Source organism: Amblyomma mixtum, chromosome 3 (genome assembly GCF_055824585.1).
Source record: "Amblyomma mixtum isolate Tamu chromosome 3, ASM5582458v1, whole genome shotgun sequence".
In the NCBI taxonomy this organism is placed as follows: Eukaryota; Metazoa; Arthropoda; class Arachnida; order Ixodida; family Ixodidae; genus Amblyomma; species Amblyomma mixtum.
In genome coordinates this window covers 308,032,350-308,047,704 of record NC_143014.1, presented here as the reverse complement: position 1 = coordinate 308,047,704, position 15,355 = coordinate 308,032,350, and the positions used below count along the sequence as shown (strand labels likewise).

The following is a 15,355-nucleotide window of genomic DNA, read 5'->3' as shown; positions in this document are numbered from 1 at the left end:
ACTGCAGGTTCTAATCCTGCTCGCTCTGTTTCTTTCATTTCACATCCCAACTGAGTGTGACATTCCACACCACCTTTTGGGCCGACCAGCTCCTCGTGCTACCGGATAACAAAAGCAAAATGACCTCTTGTATGAGAACCTTGAATTTAGAGAACAACATCCTGTATCGCAGTGCTCCGTACAAATGGTGACCATTACTCTAAATTCTATTTCAGCATTGACAAAATGCTAACCACAGATATGAAAAATTCCTGGCTATAAGTCTTTCCACCAGCTCACAATAACAGTACTAGTCCCTTTTCTAAATGCCTGAAAGCACCGACACAGATGCACAATTCAGCTGAGTTAAGTCAGTTGCAGGGCAAAAGCCTCTTCCAATGACCTACAGTCACCCTGTCCTGCGCCAACTGACGCCAGCAAATTTCCAAATTTGACCTCACCATGTGTATGCTTCCCTTTAACTGCAATCCATGATTCCAAGGGACACCAGCTACCCATTCATTTTCTAATGGGTACAAGCTTTCCTTAGCCTAGCGCTCGGCTTTCAGGGGTGAAATGTTTGAGGAAAGGGTCTTTGGCCGACCCCTTTCAACAGATCACTAGTGCATCAAAGCTCCTGACCCACCATGGGCTTCAGGTAAAGCCCATTCGGTACCCTAACAGATGACTGGTAATCTGTCCTCTGCAATACATGTCCTTCCCACATCCACTTGATCCTTCAAAATTTTAATTGTCTAAATCCACACAGCTCTCATCCCACCAACCCGGTCATTTTATTACCATCGCTCGCCACACTGTTGTTATACCCGTGCCATCCGGGCAAGTTTAATGCCACTAAGTGCTTACTGCCTTAAGGTTCAATGGTATTTGCACAGTGGCACACACAAAAATTTAATGGCATTAGCCTTAGTGCCATCTGCGACCTACTGAGTTCGCCGGAACTCATTCGCCCGAGCAATGCGTACTCTCGTTTTCATTCCACACGCGAAAAGCATTCAACTTTGTTGGCAGCAATTTCCTAACCAATTGTAAACGATTATTTCATAACTTTCACTCAGATGATGCATCTCTACTGCATGTTCGATGAGAAGAATGCCATTTTTACTAGCATTTCTGATAGGTACTCTCAGCTTGTGTGCTGACACGCGAAATTATGGTTACTTTTGCGACCTGTCAAGCAAAAACAGCGGTGTTTTCTGCAAAATAATTTTTATATTACATTTCAACAACACTCCTGAGATACTGTGCTCCTAGCACTGTTTATATACAGGTGAAACTTTTGACTGCTTCAAAAGTGTTATCGTCATCGTGACTTTAATATAATGACATTAAATGTGGACGTCTACAATAATGGTATAGCACCAACTCCAAAAGTAATGGCATTAACAAACTTAAGGCCTTAAGCGTTTACTGCCATTTCTTGTGTACATGTGGCACGGGTATTAGTCTCCTTCTGACCTTTTTCGTTACCATTTGCCATCTGGCCACACAGGTGGGTTATGTACAGTACAATACATGCATTGGTTATGTGCAGTACTTCTTTCTTGAGAAATATGCACGCAGTTTTCTAAGCTTGACATGAATCGTTGTTTGTAGGGGTGTGCGAATATTCGATAATTTCGAATATTCGATCGAATAGCACGGTATTCGATATTCGCTTCGAACCGAATTCTCGGTATTCGAAATTTCGAAGTATTCGTCTCCCGCAAATACTGTTACTGGGGCGCTTGCCCGCTTGCTTTATGTGGTTTCGGTTCCGAGTATTGCCACACAGATGGCTTTTTTTTTATCGCGCTTTCAACGCTCGGGGGTCGGTCAATATGGAAATCACGATCAGGCCGGGGTGCGAACCCAGCGACAAACGAAAGAAAGGTGAGGGCGACGCGCTCTTGCGAAAGATCCTGCGTTCTGGCCGTCTTCGAACCTCCGCACTAAGGCTGCCATAAGCCGCGTCGCTGCCACCGTGTCGAGGCAGACGCAATGGTGGAAGAACACAGCTGACAGTCGTCTAAGCTTCTAAACAAGAAACCTCAGTTTATTGTCAGCGAACCCTTTACATACTCTGGCTGACGGTGACGTTATCGATGAGCTCGGACGCCGCAAGTATTCGAACGCGGGCATCGCTTGGCCACGTTCATCCCCCCCCCCCCTCTTTTTTTTTCCAATAGAGCTGCGGAAAAGATTATCTGATAGGACAGATGCGAAGATAAACACGCAGCTCTACCGCGCTATCGCTCCACCCAATCAGGTGACGAATCATGCGCACCGAACATGGGCGACCGTTCTCGGCAGCATTGGAGCAAGCCATCATATTACCGGCAGAGGCGAGAAAAATTCAGCGGCAGCGCGGGTACTCGATGTCGCCGAACTGTATACTTACTTCAATGGGAAGGGTGCATTTAGCGTGTGATAACGCCAGGCTTATTGTGCACCCGTGGAGGATTACTGCCGTTAACGCTCGGCATCGGGGAGGCTGCGGACGTATGCGTGACTGCCGAACTTTAGTAGAACGAAATGATCGCATCCACCTATGACTGGCGTCTTTTCTTGCTATTCTGACTGCTTGCGCATTGGTGGGAACGGAACGTCGTCGCAATCAGGGCATTGAGCCGTCTCCGGTGGTGTGCCGCACTCCGTCGCCGCAACTCGGGCACTCCGGTACGTTGGAGGCTCAGAGCATTCTTGAAAGCGCGATGCTAAGTGCTGCTCGGAGGTACTACCGGGGACAATTTTGCCAGGAGGCGCGAGCGGTGCGAATGACGTTTCGCTTGCGGCGCTAGAGTTTTGTACAGCCGCTTCCATTCTTGCTAATCTGGGAATGTAAACGGAACGATGTTCCAATCCTCCAGCTTGATAAGTGAAACAACGCTCCGGCAAACAGCAGCCGCGAGCTGCTAGTGAAATGCAAAAAAAAAAAAAAAATGCATCGTGCGACGCCTTGTCAGAGTGACGGCACAGGCCGGGAAGAGCGCCAGTTTGCCGCACTAAACCCAAGAGAGACAGAGCAGAGCCGACGTTTCCATACGAGCACCCCTCGGACAGCGAAATAGACGCGCCAATCTCCGGACGCAAGGTGATGGCGATGCATTTGAATCATGGCCGCGCGTCCTGAACGCTCTGTCCCCGACAGTATGGCCAACCTATCAGTGCTGTGGGAGCTTTGGATACGCGATGGTGTGATGGTGCGATGCTGCCTATGTTCCATTTTAACACCTTTGGACGCAGCAGTTCCATCGGCGTAACCGAAAAGAACGCGCAATCCAAGACAAGAAGTGAGGCTCCTAAACTATAGAAACGCAAGCAACGCAAGTGGCAAGTTGGTGCACCGAACGTGATTGCCTAGCTCAGTGTTGGACATTTGACCCGGTCGACCACTGGTCACCGGTAGTGCAGAATGCCCTTTTTTTCATTATTGTTCTCAGTGCTCTTGCTGCAGTGTAGTGCAGTTACTCCTATGGTTTAAGTTATTGGTTGTACTACTGGCACCGTTCTGTTATACTGTCATTTTTTTGTATTTTATCTCTAATTTCTTATTAGAAAGCAGGCGCTATTTTTGTGTTATAACTTTTTAATACCAAACCGGTAAAAATTGTTCTTAACTCACTTTAGGTGCTCTCTTAAAATTTTGAAGCATGGTTTTAAATAAAGCCTCAGTGTAGTATGTAATGGCATCGTGTGTTAGGAAAATAAATGGTTTTGGAAATGCCTACTGTCATTCAGGCTTTTTTTAGCGCCAGAAGTACTATTCGAACTATTCGCTTCGAAATTATTCGAAGAAAATTGCTATTCGCTTCGAATTCGCTTCGAATCAAAAAATCACTATTCGCACACCCCTAGTTGTTTGCCACTTGAAACTGCCCCCTGTCAATGATCCACTCCCATTCCTTGCTACATTCGCCATCTCTTAGAATCCACTCTATTATCCCGAGTGGCCACCAGCTATCTACTCTTCAGACCACATGCCCTGCTCTGCATTAGTTCTCTAGCCTATTCTGCTCTGTGTTTGAAGAAAGCCAACAGTCACCGAAACCTAAGGAGCATAGGGGAGTGTTTCTTTTTCTAATTTGTGGTCTCGATCAGTGGGAAATTGTTAGTGTAATTATTTTATCCCTGAAATATAACTGATTAGAAAGCAGAAGAAAAAACAACTGCATGCCGCTGGTTGGGATCCCAACCCTATCACTTCCTTATCCCTAGCTCACTGCACTGTTCCCAATTTCATATCAAATATCTTTATTAGCCTTAGAGTTTTTGCCCCATAACCAAGTACTGTGAAGATGCAGCTAGTATATGCTTCCTTCTTGAGGGGTACTGATAGGCTGCAAGTCATGATTTGAGAGTGCCTGCCAAATGCACCCCACTCCACTATTGTTCAAAAAAGTCAAAAGATGGAACACAGTAAAGAGACGTGGCATACACACAACTTTTTTTTCATGAATAATCTCATGGAAAAAATGCAAAATGCACAGTGTTTTTCAGAAGAGGCTTTGAAACTACAGTTGAACCTGGATATAACGAAATTGAAGATTCCCAAAAAATATTCGTTATAGGGAGGTTTTACGCAGTTTCCGCGAGACAGTTCAAAAAATAAATACAGAAACGAAACTAAGGTGAAAATCAAGGCCAGCGAACTCGCCCAGAACGCATTTATTGCACTGAAAAGAAACGAGTGATCTTGCTGTGCTGTTTGTTGACGAGGGTTGGCACCACTGATCGCTCAAGGACATCAAGACACTTAAAGCTGTACCGCCATCGTCCAGCGAGCCCGCAGCACGTCGCAAAACGTCGATGGCATCCAACACTTCATTTTTAGAAGGCATAGGACATGCTGACTCGACCTCTAGAGATCCATCATCATCGCCGGTCTGACATTGGACACTTTCAACCAGCGCCTCATCCGACATCTCTTCAGTAGTCACAGCACAGTCCTCCGCATACAAAAAGTCACAGAGCTGCACATCATCTGGGGCTGCTCCACTCACGCGCAGTAAGCCCCAAGCTTCGGTGAGATCGGGCGGCCCGGAAGACTCCACTCCTAAGGGTTCCTCTTCGTCAGTTTGCGCAGCCTGAACTTCTTTCGTTATGCGGGCATTTCTGAAACAGTTGGCGGTAATGGCCGCACTTGTTTCTCGCCACGATGCTTCAAGCATCTCAACTGCTTGGAAAATGTCCACTTTCATTTCCCGCTGAAGACGAGTGTTCAGAAGCAGCTTTTGGATCAGTCTACGCCGGTAGCTGCACTTCACGCTGTTAATCCCTTTGTCGAGGGGCTGAATTAGTGAAGTGCAGTTCGCGGGCAAATACTGCAGTTCAATATTTGAAAGGTCGAGGCCTTCAACATGGTGCGTGGCACAATTATCTAAGAAAAAGCAAATTCTGCGGCCTTGCTTCTTGATATCTGCATCGAACGCTCGAGGACGATAAATGTAAAAAGTGTGGGGCGAGAGGAACCCTCGACCATATAATTTGGGAGTGCCCTTACTCCCCAGGCAGGGCGCAAAACATTAGCAGTAGGGAAGCCTGGGAAACCTTGTTGCGGAGCTCGGACCCTGAGCTCCAACTCACTGCCGTCCAACTGGCAGAAGAGGCCGCCGGTGAAACCAACACGGCCAGCATCGACTGCGACCATCCCGTGCGGCTGGGCCGCTCCTAAGTCCCCTCCCCCGTAAAGGGGGGGGGGGGTGAGACAGAGCGGCCCAGGCGGTGTGGTCCTTATCTGTTGGACAATAAAAGTTTTCAACAACAACAACCAGTCACCAAATATGGCCCGCGCCATCCATGCTTTCGTATTAGCCACGTATTTCACGGGCATCCGGTGTGTTCCTTTGAAGCACCTGGGGCGGGCACTCTTACCGATAACCAGTGAGACGCACTTGTCAGATCCGTCTGAGTTTACACAAAGCAAAACAGTTATACGAAGTTTACTCTGCTTGCCTCCGTGGCAGACGTCACCTTTCAGGCTAAGGGTGCGGTTCGGGAGCAATTGATAAAAAAGGGCCGTTTCGTCACAGTTGTAGACTTTGGACGCGTCGTAGCGCTCCAAAATTGCTGGCAGTTTCTCTTCTACCCAAGAATTTGCAGCATCGCTGTCCGCAGAAGAGGACTCACCGCTTATAATCTTTCCAGCGATGCCATGCCTGTTCTTGAAGCCTTGAAGCCATCCGTTGCTCGCTTTTAAGTCATCAAATCCCAAGATACAGGCATAATCCCGTGCCTTTTGCTGCAAGAGAGCGCCGCTGATCGGAAGATTTCTAGCCCTCATGTCCATGAACCACGTGTACACCGTTTTGTCTACGTCGGCATACGTTGATGGCTTTAGCTTCTTTTTGCCACTAGCACCAGACTCCACTGCACTGCGAATCGCATCTTTCGCGTTGAGAATCGTAGAGAGAGAGCTGGCTGGGATTTGAAACCTGGCAGCAACATCCTTCTTTTTCTCGCCTGCAGCAACGGCGTCCAGAATAGCAATATTTTCCGTTTTTTCGTGGACGCATTCATTCTCGATGTGTCAAAGCACCAACGCGACCCGGCGTACACAAACACGGCGACCCGGCGCACACACACACGGTGACCTGGTGCACACACACACGAAGTCGAGATCGAAGAGCACACGCCGGCGCGGCGAACGGAACAAAGAGATTCGAAAAGCACAAACTGAAAACAGTTCGAGAAACGCGTGTCGTGCCACCTAGTGTCACGCATACAAAGTGAAGTGACTTCTCCAGCAGCCAAAGCGTGGCGCTGCCGGCGTGAAAGCAAGCAGCGCCTGTGCACTATCATCATCACCACAGAGCGGGCGAGTGGTGATGCTCGCTCGCCGCTGCTGCGAATGTTTTTTTTCGGCGTTCATTGTTCTCGGCCATTAAGTAACGAAGAAATTTGGCACTATTTAGATCTGTGTTCTTAAAATATGGGGAGAAAAGACAAGACGGTCAACGGGGCAAATTCGTTATTTCGAGGTTCACTCCCCCGGCCACTACGTTACTTTGAGGTCACAAATACATGGGCTTCTATGGGACTGGCGACGGGGAATAGAAAAACTTCGTAAAATCAAGGAAGTCGTTGTATGGAGGTTCGTTATAGACAGGTTTAACTATAAACAAATGTCTTTAACTGTCAACTGTAAAGACATGGCAAATTATGGAATCTACATGATGGGTGGAACTTATTGCTATGTGATATTTGCCAACATTTTTATTTGAAGCAAAATTTGCTTGCGCTAGCGAGCACTTGTCATTTTGTCTGATAGCCACCACACAAATGACAGTAATGAGCAGCATGTCTTTCCAAGTGCTCCGCCTTGCCAAATGACAACTACGGTTCCAACAAGCTTCCCTTAGCATAGAATTTCATACTGAATGCAAGCAAATCAGCTGTGAAACACAGCGGTGCACTCACTCGAGATTTCAGGAAGCTGCTGTCGTTTGTGAAGCTTTTCGGTAGCAACGGCGTAGCCAAGTTTTTGTCACATCTTCAACTTCTTTCTTCGTTGCCACCGTTGTCATCTGTTTAACATTTTCTGCAATTGTGTGTGTCAAAAATCATTTCAAGAAGCATGAGGTATCAGCTCAGCAATTAACTGTGGCTAGCATGAACTACAAGTGGCCAGTTTAGACAAATACTCATGGTCCTTAACAGTGCTTCACAGGGCATTACATTCAATTCATAGCATAGCTTTCAACGCATCTGTGAGTATCTCTCCAGTGTAATCAGGTTCATATGAGGTACAGCTGGCAGTACAGAGTACCTTGATGCTTGACTGTTCAGTTTTTGTGTGTCAGTGCATCATTTGGGTTCGGGTTCATGCCTCAGCAGAGAGTTTCAGAAAACTTTCAACACTCGGGGCACTGATGTGCCTGTGCAGCCCTCCCATTGTACTGTCCAGAATCAAACGTCCAGCTTTGAGCTTGCGGTGAAATCCCTTGGTCACTAAGCTACTGCGGCAACTACCGTATAAACGCGCGTAAGGGCCGCACCCGTGTATGGGCCGCACCCCGTTTTCCCGAAGGCAATGTTTAAAAAAAAATAAATCCGTGTAAGGGCCGCACCCGAACTTTCCATGACCCAGGCGGGAATAGCCTTCTAAATGCACGTGCCGTGGCCTCCGCGATCGGCTCCGGCTGCGAACAACGGTGTGCTCGATCGCGGAGCGCTTGATCGCGGAGGCCAAGCACGCGCACAAGAGCTTCCAAAAACCGTCCATGGATGGCGCCCGAGGCCGCAGCCATCATCATCGTCAATTCCCCCCCCCCCCCCCCCCCCCCCGCGCGACTTCCCGCTATCTAATCAGCATCAGTATCGCCAGCTCCAGCCTTTTATGGCGGATTAGCGCATTCGCCGTAGTTGTGGCTTTCGCGTGCTGCCGCCGAGTAAGCACCTTATCAGCTACACGGCTGGGAGTTAGCTCTCGAACGCGGCAAGCGTGCGGCGGGCAGGGAACTCGAGGTGGCCGAGAAGTGCGTCCGATGACCGTGCAATCAAAAGGGTGCATTGAGAAACACAAGCTGCAAAAAACGCGCTTTCCGAGGCGAGCCGTGTGAGTTTCCCGAACTGCTCTGCTAGTGATGGAAATGCGAAACAACGGCTACGCGTTGACAGCGGACATGCTGCGCGGCTTCTTTGGGATGAGCGTGCACCAGAATAAATGCCGTTCATTCCCTGATTGCTGTGTTTTTGCTTTAAAAAAATTTTTTTTTTTCTAAATCGCGTGTATGGGCCGCACCCCGAAAATTGGCTCCCGAATCTGGAAAAAAAAGTGCGGCCCTTACACGCGTTTATACGGTAGCTGCTGCAGTGTACAGAGCCATCTCAACTGCCAGCTGTTTCATAAGTCCACTGGGGAAATGCTAAGAAGCTGAAAGATCAGAAAAAGCCCAATGTACAATCAGTTGGGAAAGTTCACTTACCGTAGATCAGGTCACGCACAGTGAGTTCCGCAAATTTTTTTTCCCTTCCTGGTCAAGCCAGCTGTACTTCACCGCCGATTCAGATGCCATTAGTGCCTCTAAAATGCGCCGGGCTGCTGTGCTCAAGGTTGTTCCACGAAGCCCCGAAAGCTCCTGCAACTATAAAAAGCAAAAAGTTTAGTCATGAACAAGAAAAAAGTGCAGATTCATTGAGACTGGGTTAATATCAAGGATAAATGTGCACCCTTGATTTGCTAAGGCCCAAAGAATGGAAACAAAGCCTTATGTTCTACACTGAGTGCAGACAACTAAAGGGCACCTGTGCAGATGTGTTATACTCAAGTTTGTTATAGTCCATCAGTTTTTGCATGTTTGGAATTTTCAATTATGTGGCAAGTTTTGTTCAGCCATCTGAATTGAGGGTATAGAGGGTGTCCCAGCTAACTTGGACCAAGATTTATAAAAAAAAACTAAGGCCCAAACTCTGAAAGCTTCCTTTCCTTCGAAGTCTTCCTAACCTTACGTGAGGCCGCCTTTCCGCGAATGTTCGATGGAGGAAGACAGCTTACTCTGAAAGCTCTCCTCGCCTCTCCTCAAGTAAGGAACGCATGCCGCGTGTCTGGGTTCGAGGGTTCCTTCACATCGGCCAATAGGACGCCGAGTAGGAAGTTGCATTCCCGCGGCGACAACAAACATGGCGGCGCCCTTCGAAGCTGGGCCCCTCGATTCGAACTGAATTCGTCGTCGTTACTGCGTTTTTCAGTGCGTTCGCTGGCCATAAATGGGCCATCGGTCTTTCGCTTCCTCTCATCTCGCGTCTAAGGAAAGTATGAGTGATAAATTTGCCTTATTTTTTTATTTAGATTGGCGATTCAGCCGCTTTTAGGCTTAGGACCATCGGTTTGTTGACAGAAATGGTTTCCGTCCTAACAACCAGATGGCGCCACTAGGCTGAGCTAGGCGGAAAACTCGTCCACCAGATGCAAAGGGAATAGCCACATAAACATCAATCGTCATGTCATTGCGTCGCTGTTTGTATAAGCTGAATTAAAAGTGGAAATTTGAGAAACGTTGTAACGTCCTGCAAAATACCTGCGTTTAGCGTACGTAAGCATGCACACGCTTATGGTACATTGACAGCGTCGATTTATGCTATTTGCTAGCCATATCTCTCACGCCACGAGCGGCGACGTGGTGGCCGGGAGGTGTGAACGAGGCAACATTTCGGCGGCGGCGGATTTCGCTTGCTCTCGCCACCGAATGCCCAAGTGTGACAGAGCCGCACCGCTGCGGAATCTGAACGCAAATTCTTCCTCTGAGTGCACTTCCACTGGATTCACCGCATCGCGAAGCAACCTAGCCGTTCGAGGATACAGGTACACTTCATCGAATGCATATTCACAAGCACGGTTAAAAAATTGCGCGCAGTCGCCCGCGTTGCGGTCAGTCCACGCTACCATTTTCTCCCGCCTGCTCAACTGCGCTCACGCCGGGCTCGCGTCCTTGCGCCGTGTCTCGCCGCTCGCGTGAGTGTGCGGAGTCACTTGTGGCAGCAGTGAGGTGAAGCGCTCCTCCAGGGCCAGGAGCGACGTAAGGACGCATGAAGGCAGCTGGCAGCTGCCTCAACTGTGAGGAGGCACCAAGGACGACCTTACTTAGGGCTCCTCAGTAAGGAAGCTTTCAGATTGACATGAGGGCTCCTCACAGCAGTGAAGGCTCCCTTACTGAGGTAAGGAAGCTTTCAGAGTTTGGGGGTAAGCGTTCTTCAGAACTGAAATCGCGAGGATGTTGGTCGGGTTTATCTAAAGTTACAGTACTATTTTTTCGGTCCTTCTACTTGAATAATTAGTCGAGATAATAAAATTAACTTTTTAAATATAGCTTGAAACATTCAGGCGTCAATAGGAAAGCTGTGGAGCTCCACAAATATTGTCCAACCCAGGCACTTCCAACGAGATAGACTTAGCGTGGCCGTTTTTATTCAGGAAAAACGGAAGCCCGCGTAGTTTAAAAAATACCACGTGACAGCGCGCTCCGTGCGCCCGAATGCGCCACGATTACAGCGCTCTCATCCGTGCTTTCTAAAAACCATCACTCGCTTCAGGCCTTTCGTGCTGCCCAAGACAGGGGGCTTCGCATTGTGCTTGGTTCCAAGATAAGCGTCAGTGGGTATGGGCGGCAGCTGAAAGAAAGCACGGCTCCCACTTCTGCGGCGATAATTGCGCTGTCACGTTAGTAGAATGCATGCTGAGGAACGATGACAATCTCATGAGTTTGAATTTGGGAGCAAGATCCCAACAAGCAAAGACGCATATAAGAAGCCTGATAACGTCGTGTGAATTACGCTGAAGAACAGGAGCCGCGCTTTCTTTCAATTGCCGCCCGAACCCACTGGCGCTTATCTTGGAACCAAGCGCAACGTGAAGTCGTCTTCAGCAGCATGAAAGGCGCGAAGCGAGTGATGGTTTTTACAAAGCACGGATGAGAGCGCTGTAATCACGGCGCATCTAGGCGTGGAGCGCGCAATGTCATGTGGTATTTTTTAAACTCCGCGGGCTTCCGTTTTTCCCGAATAAAAACGGCCACGCTAAGTCTATCTCGTTGGAAGTGCCTGGGTTGGACAATATTTGCGGATCTCCACAGCTTTCCTATTGACACCTGAATGTTTCAAGCTATATTTAAAAAGTTAATTTTATTATCTCGACTAATTATTCAAATAGAAGGACCGAAAAAATAGTACTGTAACTTTAGATAAACCCGACTAACATCCACGCGATTTCAGTTCTGAAGAACGCTTAGTTTTTTTATAAATCTTGGTCCAAGTTAGCTGGGACCCCCTGCATAACGTGTAGCCAGCAGTGACAAACCAATATGAATGCAAACTTTTGTATACTAACTATACAATATCCCAGGCCTAAACCTCAGTGATTAAAACCTTTCAAGGTCACATTCTTTACATTGTTTTTAAAGATGTTTAAACTGTGCCTCCCTTCTCAACGGTTGTAGCCCAGAATGTCTATGTCAGCAGCAGAGAATAAACTTTTGACAAATCTGGTACTTATAACTAGTGAACTGTACTTAAAAGGGCACTAAAGGAAAATATAGAACTAAGCAAGACTGACTGATTGTGCCTCAAGAACATTATCAACGTTTTTTTTGTACAGGAAGGTGATTGCATTACTGAGAAAATTGGTTTGGTTTGAGGGGTTTAACGTCCCAAAGCGACTCAGGCTATAGACAAGGGCTCCAGAAATTTCGACCACCTAAGGTTCTTTAACGTGCACTGACACTGCACAGCACACGAGCCTCTAGAATTTCGCCTGCATCGAAATTCGATCGCCCGGCTGGGATCGAACCCGTATCTTTTGGGTCAGCAGCCGAGGCTGAGAAAATTGCAAATGAAGAACATTTCCACATCAAAATCGGCAACTAAATATGCAAATTGTTTTGTCACTTCAAGAACGCAAATATACCAAAGCTCTACGACAAATCAAAGGGGCACTTGGCCTACTCTTGCAGGCGGCACTGTGCCCTCAATTTTGGTAGGCCTTGTTTTGGCAAGCCATTTCGGCAGTCCCACTGACGCCAGAATAGCATTCCCGGAGGAAGCACGCTGAAAAAATTGTGGCCGGCGAAGTGATATAACATCAGCGCTCAGCTGCAGGAACCTGCAGGCGCTGTCGCTACAGGTACTTTGCTTTCAGAAAATTTTCTGGATTATTCATTTTATTTATTTACACAATACTCTTTAGGTCTGCAGGAGGACACAGAAAAAAATAATTTACCAAAACCAACACAAGAGCAGGCAGTACTTAGCCAAACAAGCACAACAAATAATATTGAAGGATATACCAAATAGAGTATCTGAAATACTAGGTGTTCACCTCACATGTTCTACAATTTTTAAAAATGGGCTTTTTGAGTTAGAAGAGTGCTTTTTTACACTTATCATTTTCCACCCATCATTTTTACACCTATAATTTTCCTTTCCATAGTTCGCTATGTTAACCTCAAATTAAATTCAACACTTTTCATTAGCCTCAATGTTTCTGCCCCACTGGTTATTATGATGGTGCTATTATGAACTTTCCTCTTGAGGGATACTGGTAAACTGCCATTCAAGATCTGAGAGTCCCTGCCAAATGCACTCTACCCCATGCTTATTCTCCTATTATCTCTCTCTCGTGATCTGTATCTGTGGTCACTACCTGCCCTAAGCATATGCATTCCCTGACCACTTCCAACACTTTGCTACCTACTGTAAACTGTTGTTTCCTTCAGAGAGTGCTGAACATTACCTTAGTTTTCTGCATACCAATCTTGAGACCCACAGTTCTGGCTTGCCTGCCTACGTTCCCTATTCTGCTTTGTTCCCAAATTTACTTACCAAGGTGAAGAGATCAGTGAACTGTACATTAATTACTAAGGTATTCTCTATCAACTTATACCCCCAATTCTTCCAAAACCAGTTCTCTGAATACTTTCTGTAAGCACGCGGTGAACAGAACTGGAGAAATTGTGTCTCCTTGCTTGACAACCGTCCTGATCAGTATTTATTTCTTTCCCTGCGAAAGACTATGGTTGCTGCACAACTGGTATAGATATCTTCAGAACCCTAACATATGCCTCTTCTACAACATGGTGACGCAATGCCTGCATGAACGCTGAGGTTTTGACTGAGTCAAATATTTTCTCGCAATCTATGAAGGCTATATACAGAGGATGGTTATATCCTCTGCTTATTTCTATCACATGATTGACGGCATGATTGTCTATTGTTGAGCAGCCATTCCGAAAGCCAGTCTGGTCCTTTGGTTCACTTTAGTTTAAGGCTCACCCAATTCTATTAGTGATTACTATAGTAAATACACTGCAGGCAATGAACAGTAAGCTGATTGGTCTGTAATTTTTCAAGTCTGTAACATTGCCTTTCTTATGGATTAAGATGATATTAGCGTTCAAGATTCCGGTACGCTCAAGGTCATGAGGCACTGCATACACACGGCAGCCATCACGGGCAAAAAAGAAAAGAGGGATGAGTAAAACACTGCACCTAAGGAAAGGCACATTAATTGGCCCGTGGCACTAGTGAGAAAGATAAGCGGGAAGAAAAGAGAGTGCAGTGGTATTTTTGGAAGAGATGGAGAAGACGACAATGAAACTAAAAACGAGGCGCAAGGAGAAGAAAATGAAGTGGACGTATAAAAGGACGGGTGGCAACGTGGACAGGAGAAGGAACATTCTAGGTGCGGACGTTGGCACACGGCCGTCAGCTGCTGCGAGAGGTGTTCGATCATGAGGCCTACTGCCCAGGCGCAGTCCCTACTGGCTGATGCCCTGGTCCTGTGGATCACGATGCTGACCCCGTCTTTGGTACGCGGGCCCTGTGTCAACGCCTTCGGAACAGCGACTCAGCCAGCGGCTATTGTTACCTCCTAGACCTCGTCAGCGGTACGAGGACGCTCCAACGCTGACATCCAGCTAAAGCGACGTAGCCGCACCGACTCCCTTCACCTGATCCTCCCTAACACTCTTCTCGTGGAACAGCGATGTCTCATGAAACAAGGTACCACCTGAACTTCTGTTCGTACTCCGCATCTGAGATAGCGTGCGAACGACCCACATCTGGTAGCAAGCCTGTTTGAGTGCGACTTTGTGGTCTACGCGTGAGGACCATTAGTGTGGTAGGACTGCGGTGTTTTCTGTACATTATCTTGGGCTATGTTAGTGTCCTGTTTTGTTTGTTGTTCAGTCATGTATAAAGTGTGGCGTCTTGAATTTCCCCTTCGAAGCCTTTTCTCTGCTTTATAGGCTTGCACACACACAGAGCGCTTACCATTCAACATCGTAGGAATACTTTTGTGTGACACCTGCAAGGCACAATGTCCTCACTATCTTTCAACAAATCTGCAGTTACCTGATCCTCACCAGGCACCTTTCCCCTTTGCATTCCATGTAAGGCTTTCCTTACTTCCTCTTTCATTACGGACGGGATGTCCAATTCTTCCATGCCTGTGGCTTCATCAATAGCACCCTGATTATTTCAGCTACACTAGAGATCTGTGTAGACTTCTTCCGCTATCCGAACAATCTTATTCATATTTGTAATGACATTGCCCTTCTTGTCTCTAAGGGCGTACATCTGATTTTTTAAAATGAATAAATTCCTCTTCACTGCTCTTTAGTCTTGTCTGCCTTCTTCACAGCCTGCTCGATCCTCCCCATATTATACTTCCTTAAGTCGGTTAACTTACGCTTATTGGTTACCTTTTACAGTTCTGCCAGCTCTACCCTATCTATCGGCTTTGAGGCTTTCATACTTTGGCTTTTCTTAATCAGGACTTTCATCTCCTAAGAGAGCTCGCCAGTATCCTGTTTAGCTACCCTAACCCCTACTTCGACAACATACTCTGCAATGATATTTGTGAGCTTACCCTTCATCTCCTCAA

General features: G+C 47.1%; 1 protein-coding gene across 6 annotated transcripts in view; it reads right to left on the bottom strand.

Annotated features, from left to right (window-relative positions):
* The window catches only part of LOC149355542 (valine--tRNA ligase, mitochondrial-like), a 64,262-nt gene that overhangs the window by 5,932 nt on the left and 42,975 nt on the right, over positions 1-15,355 (bottom strand). For 3 of the 6 annotated variants that reach the window (XM_089583877.1, XM_089583878.1, XM_089583879.1), the window contains exon 12: positions 8,907-9,065. In XM_089583877.1, the coding sequence (XP_089440003.1) occupies positions 8,913-9,065 (153 nt within the window). In that variant the 3' untranslated portion in view covers positions 8,907-8,912. Of the gene's footprint in view, positions 1-7,398; positions 7,520-8,906; positions 9,066-15,355 lie in introns of all 6 variants that reach the window. The other 3 variants (XM_089583881.1, XM_089583876.1, XM_089583880.1) reach the window with 2 other exon arrangements.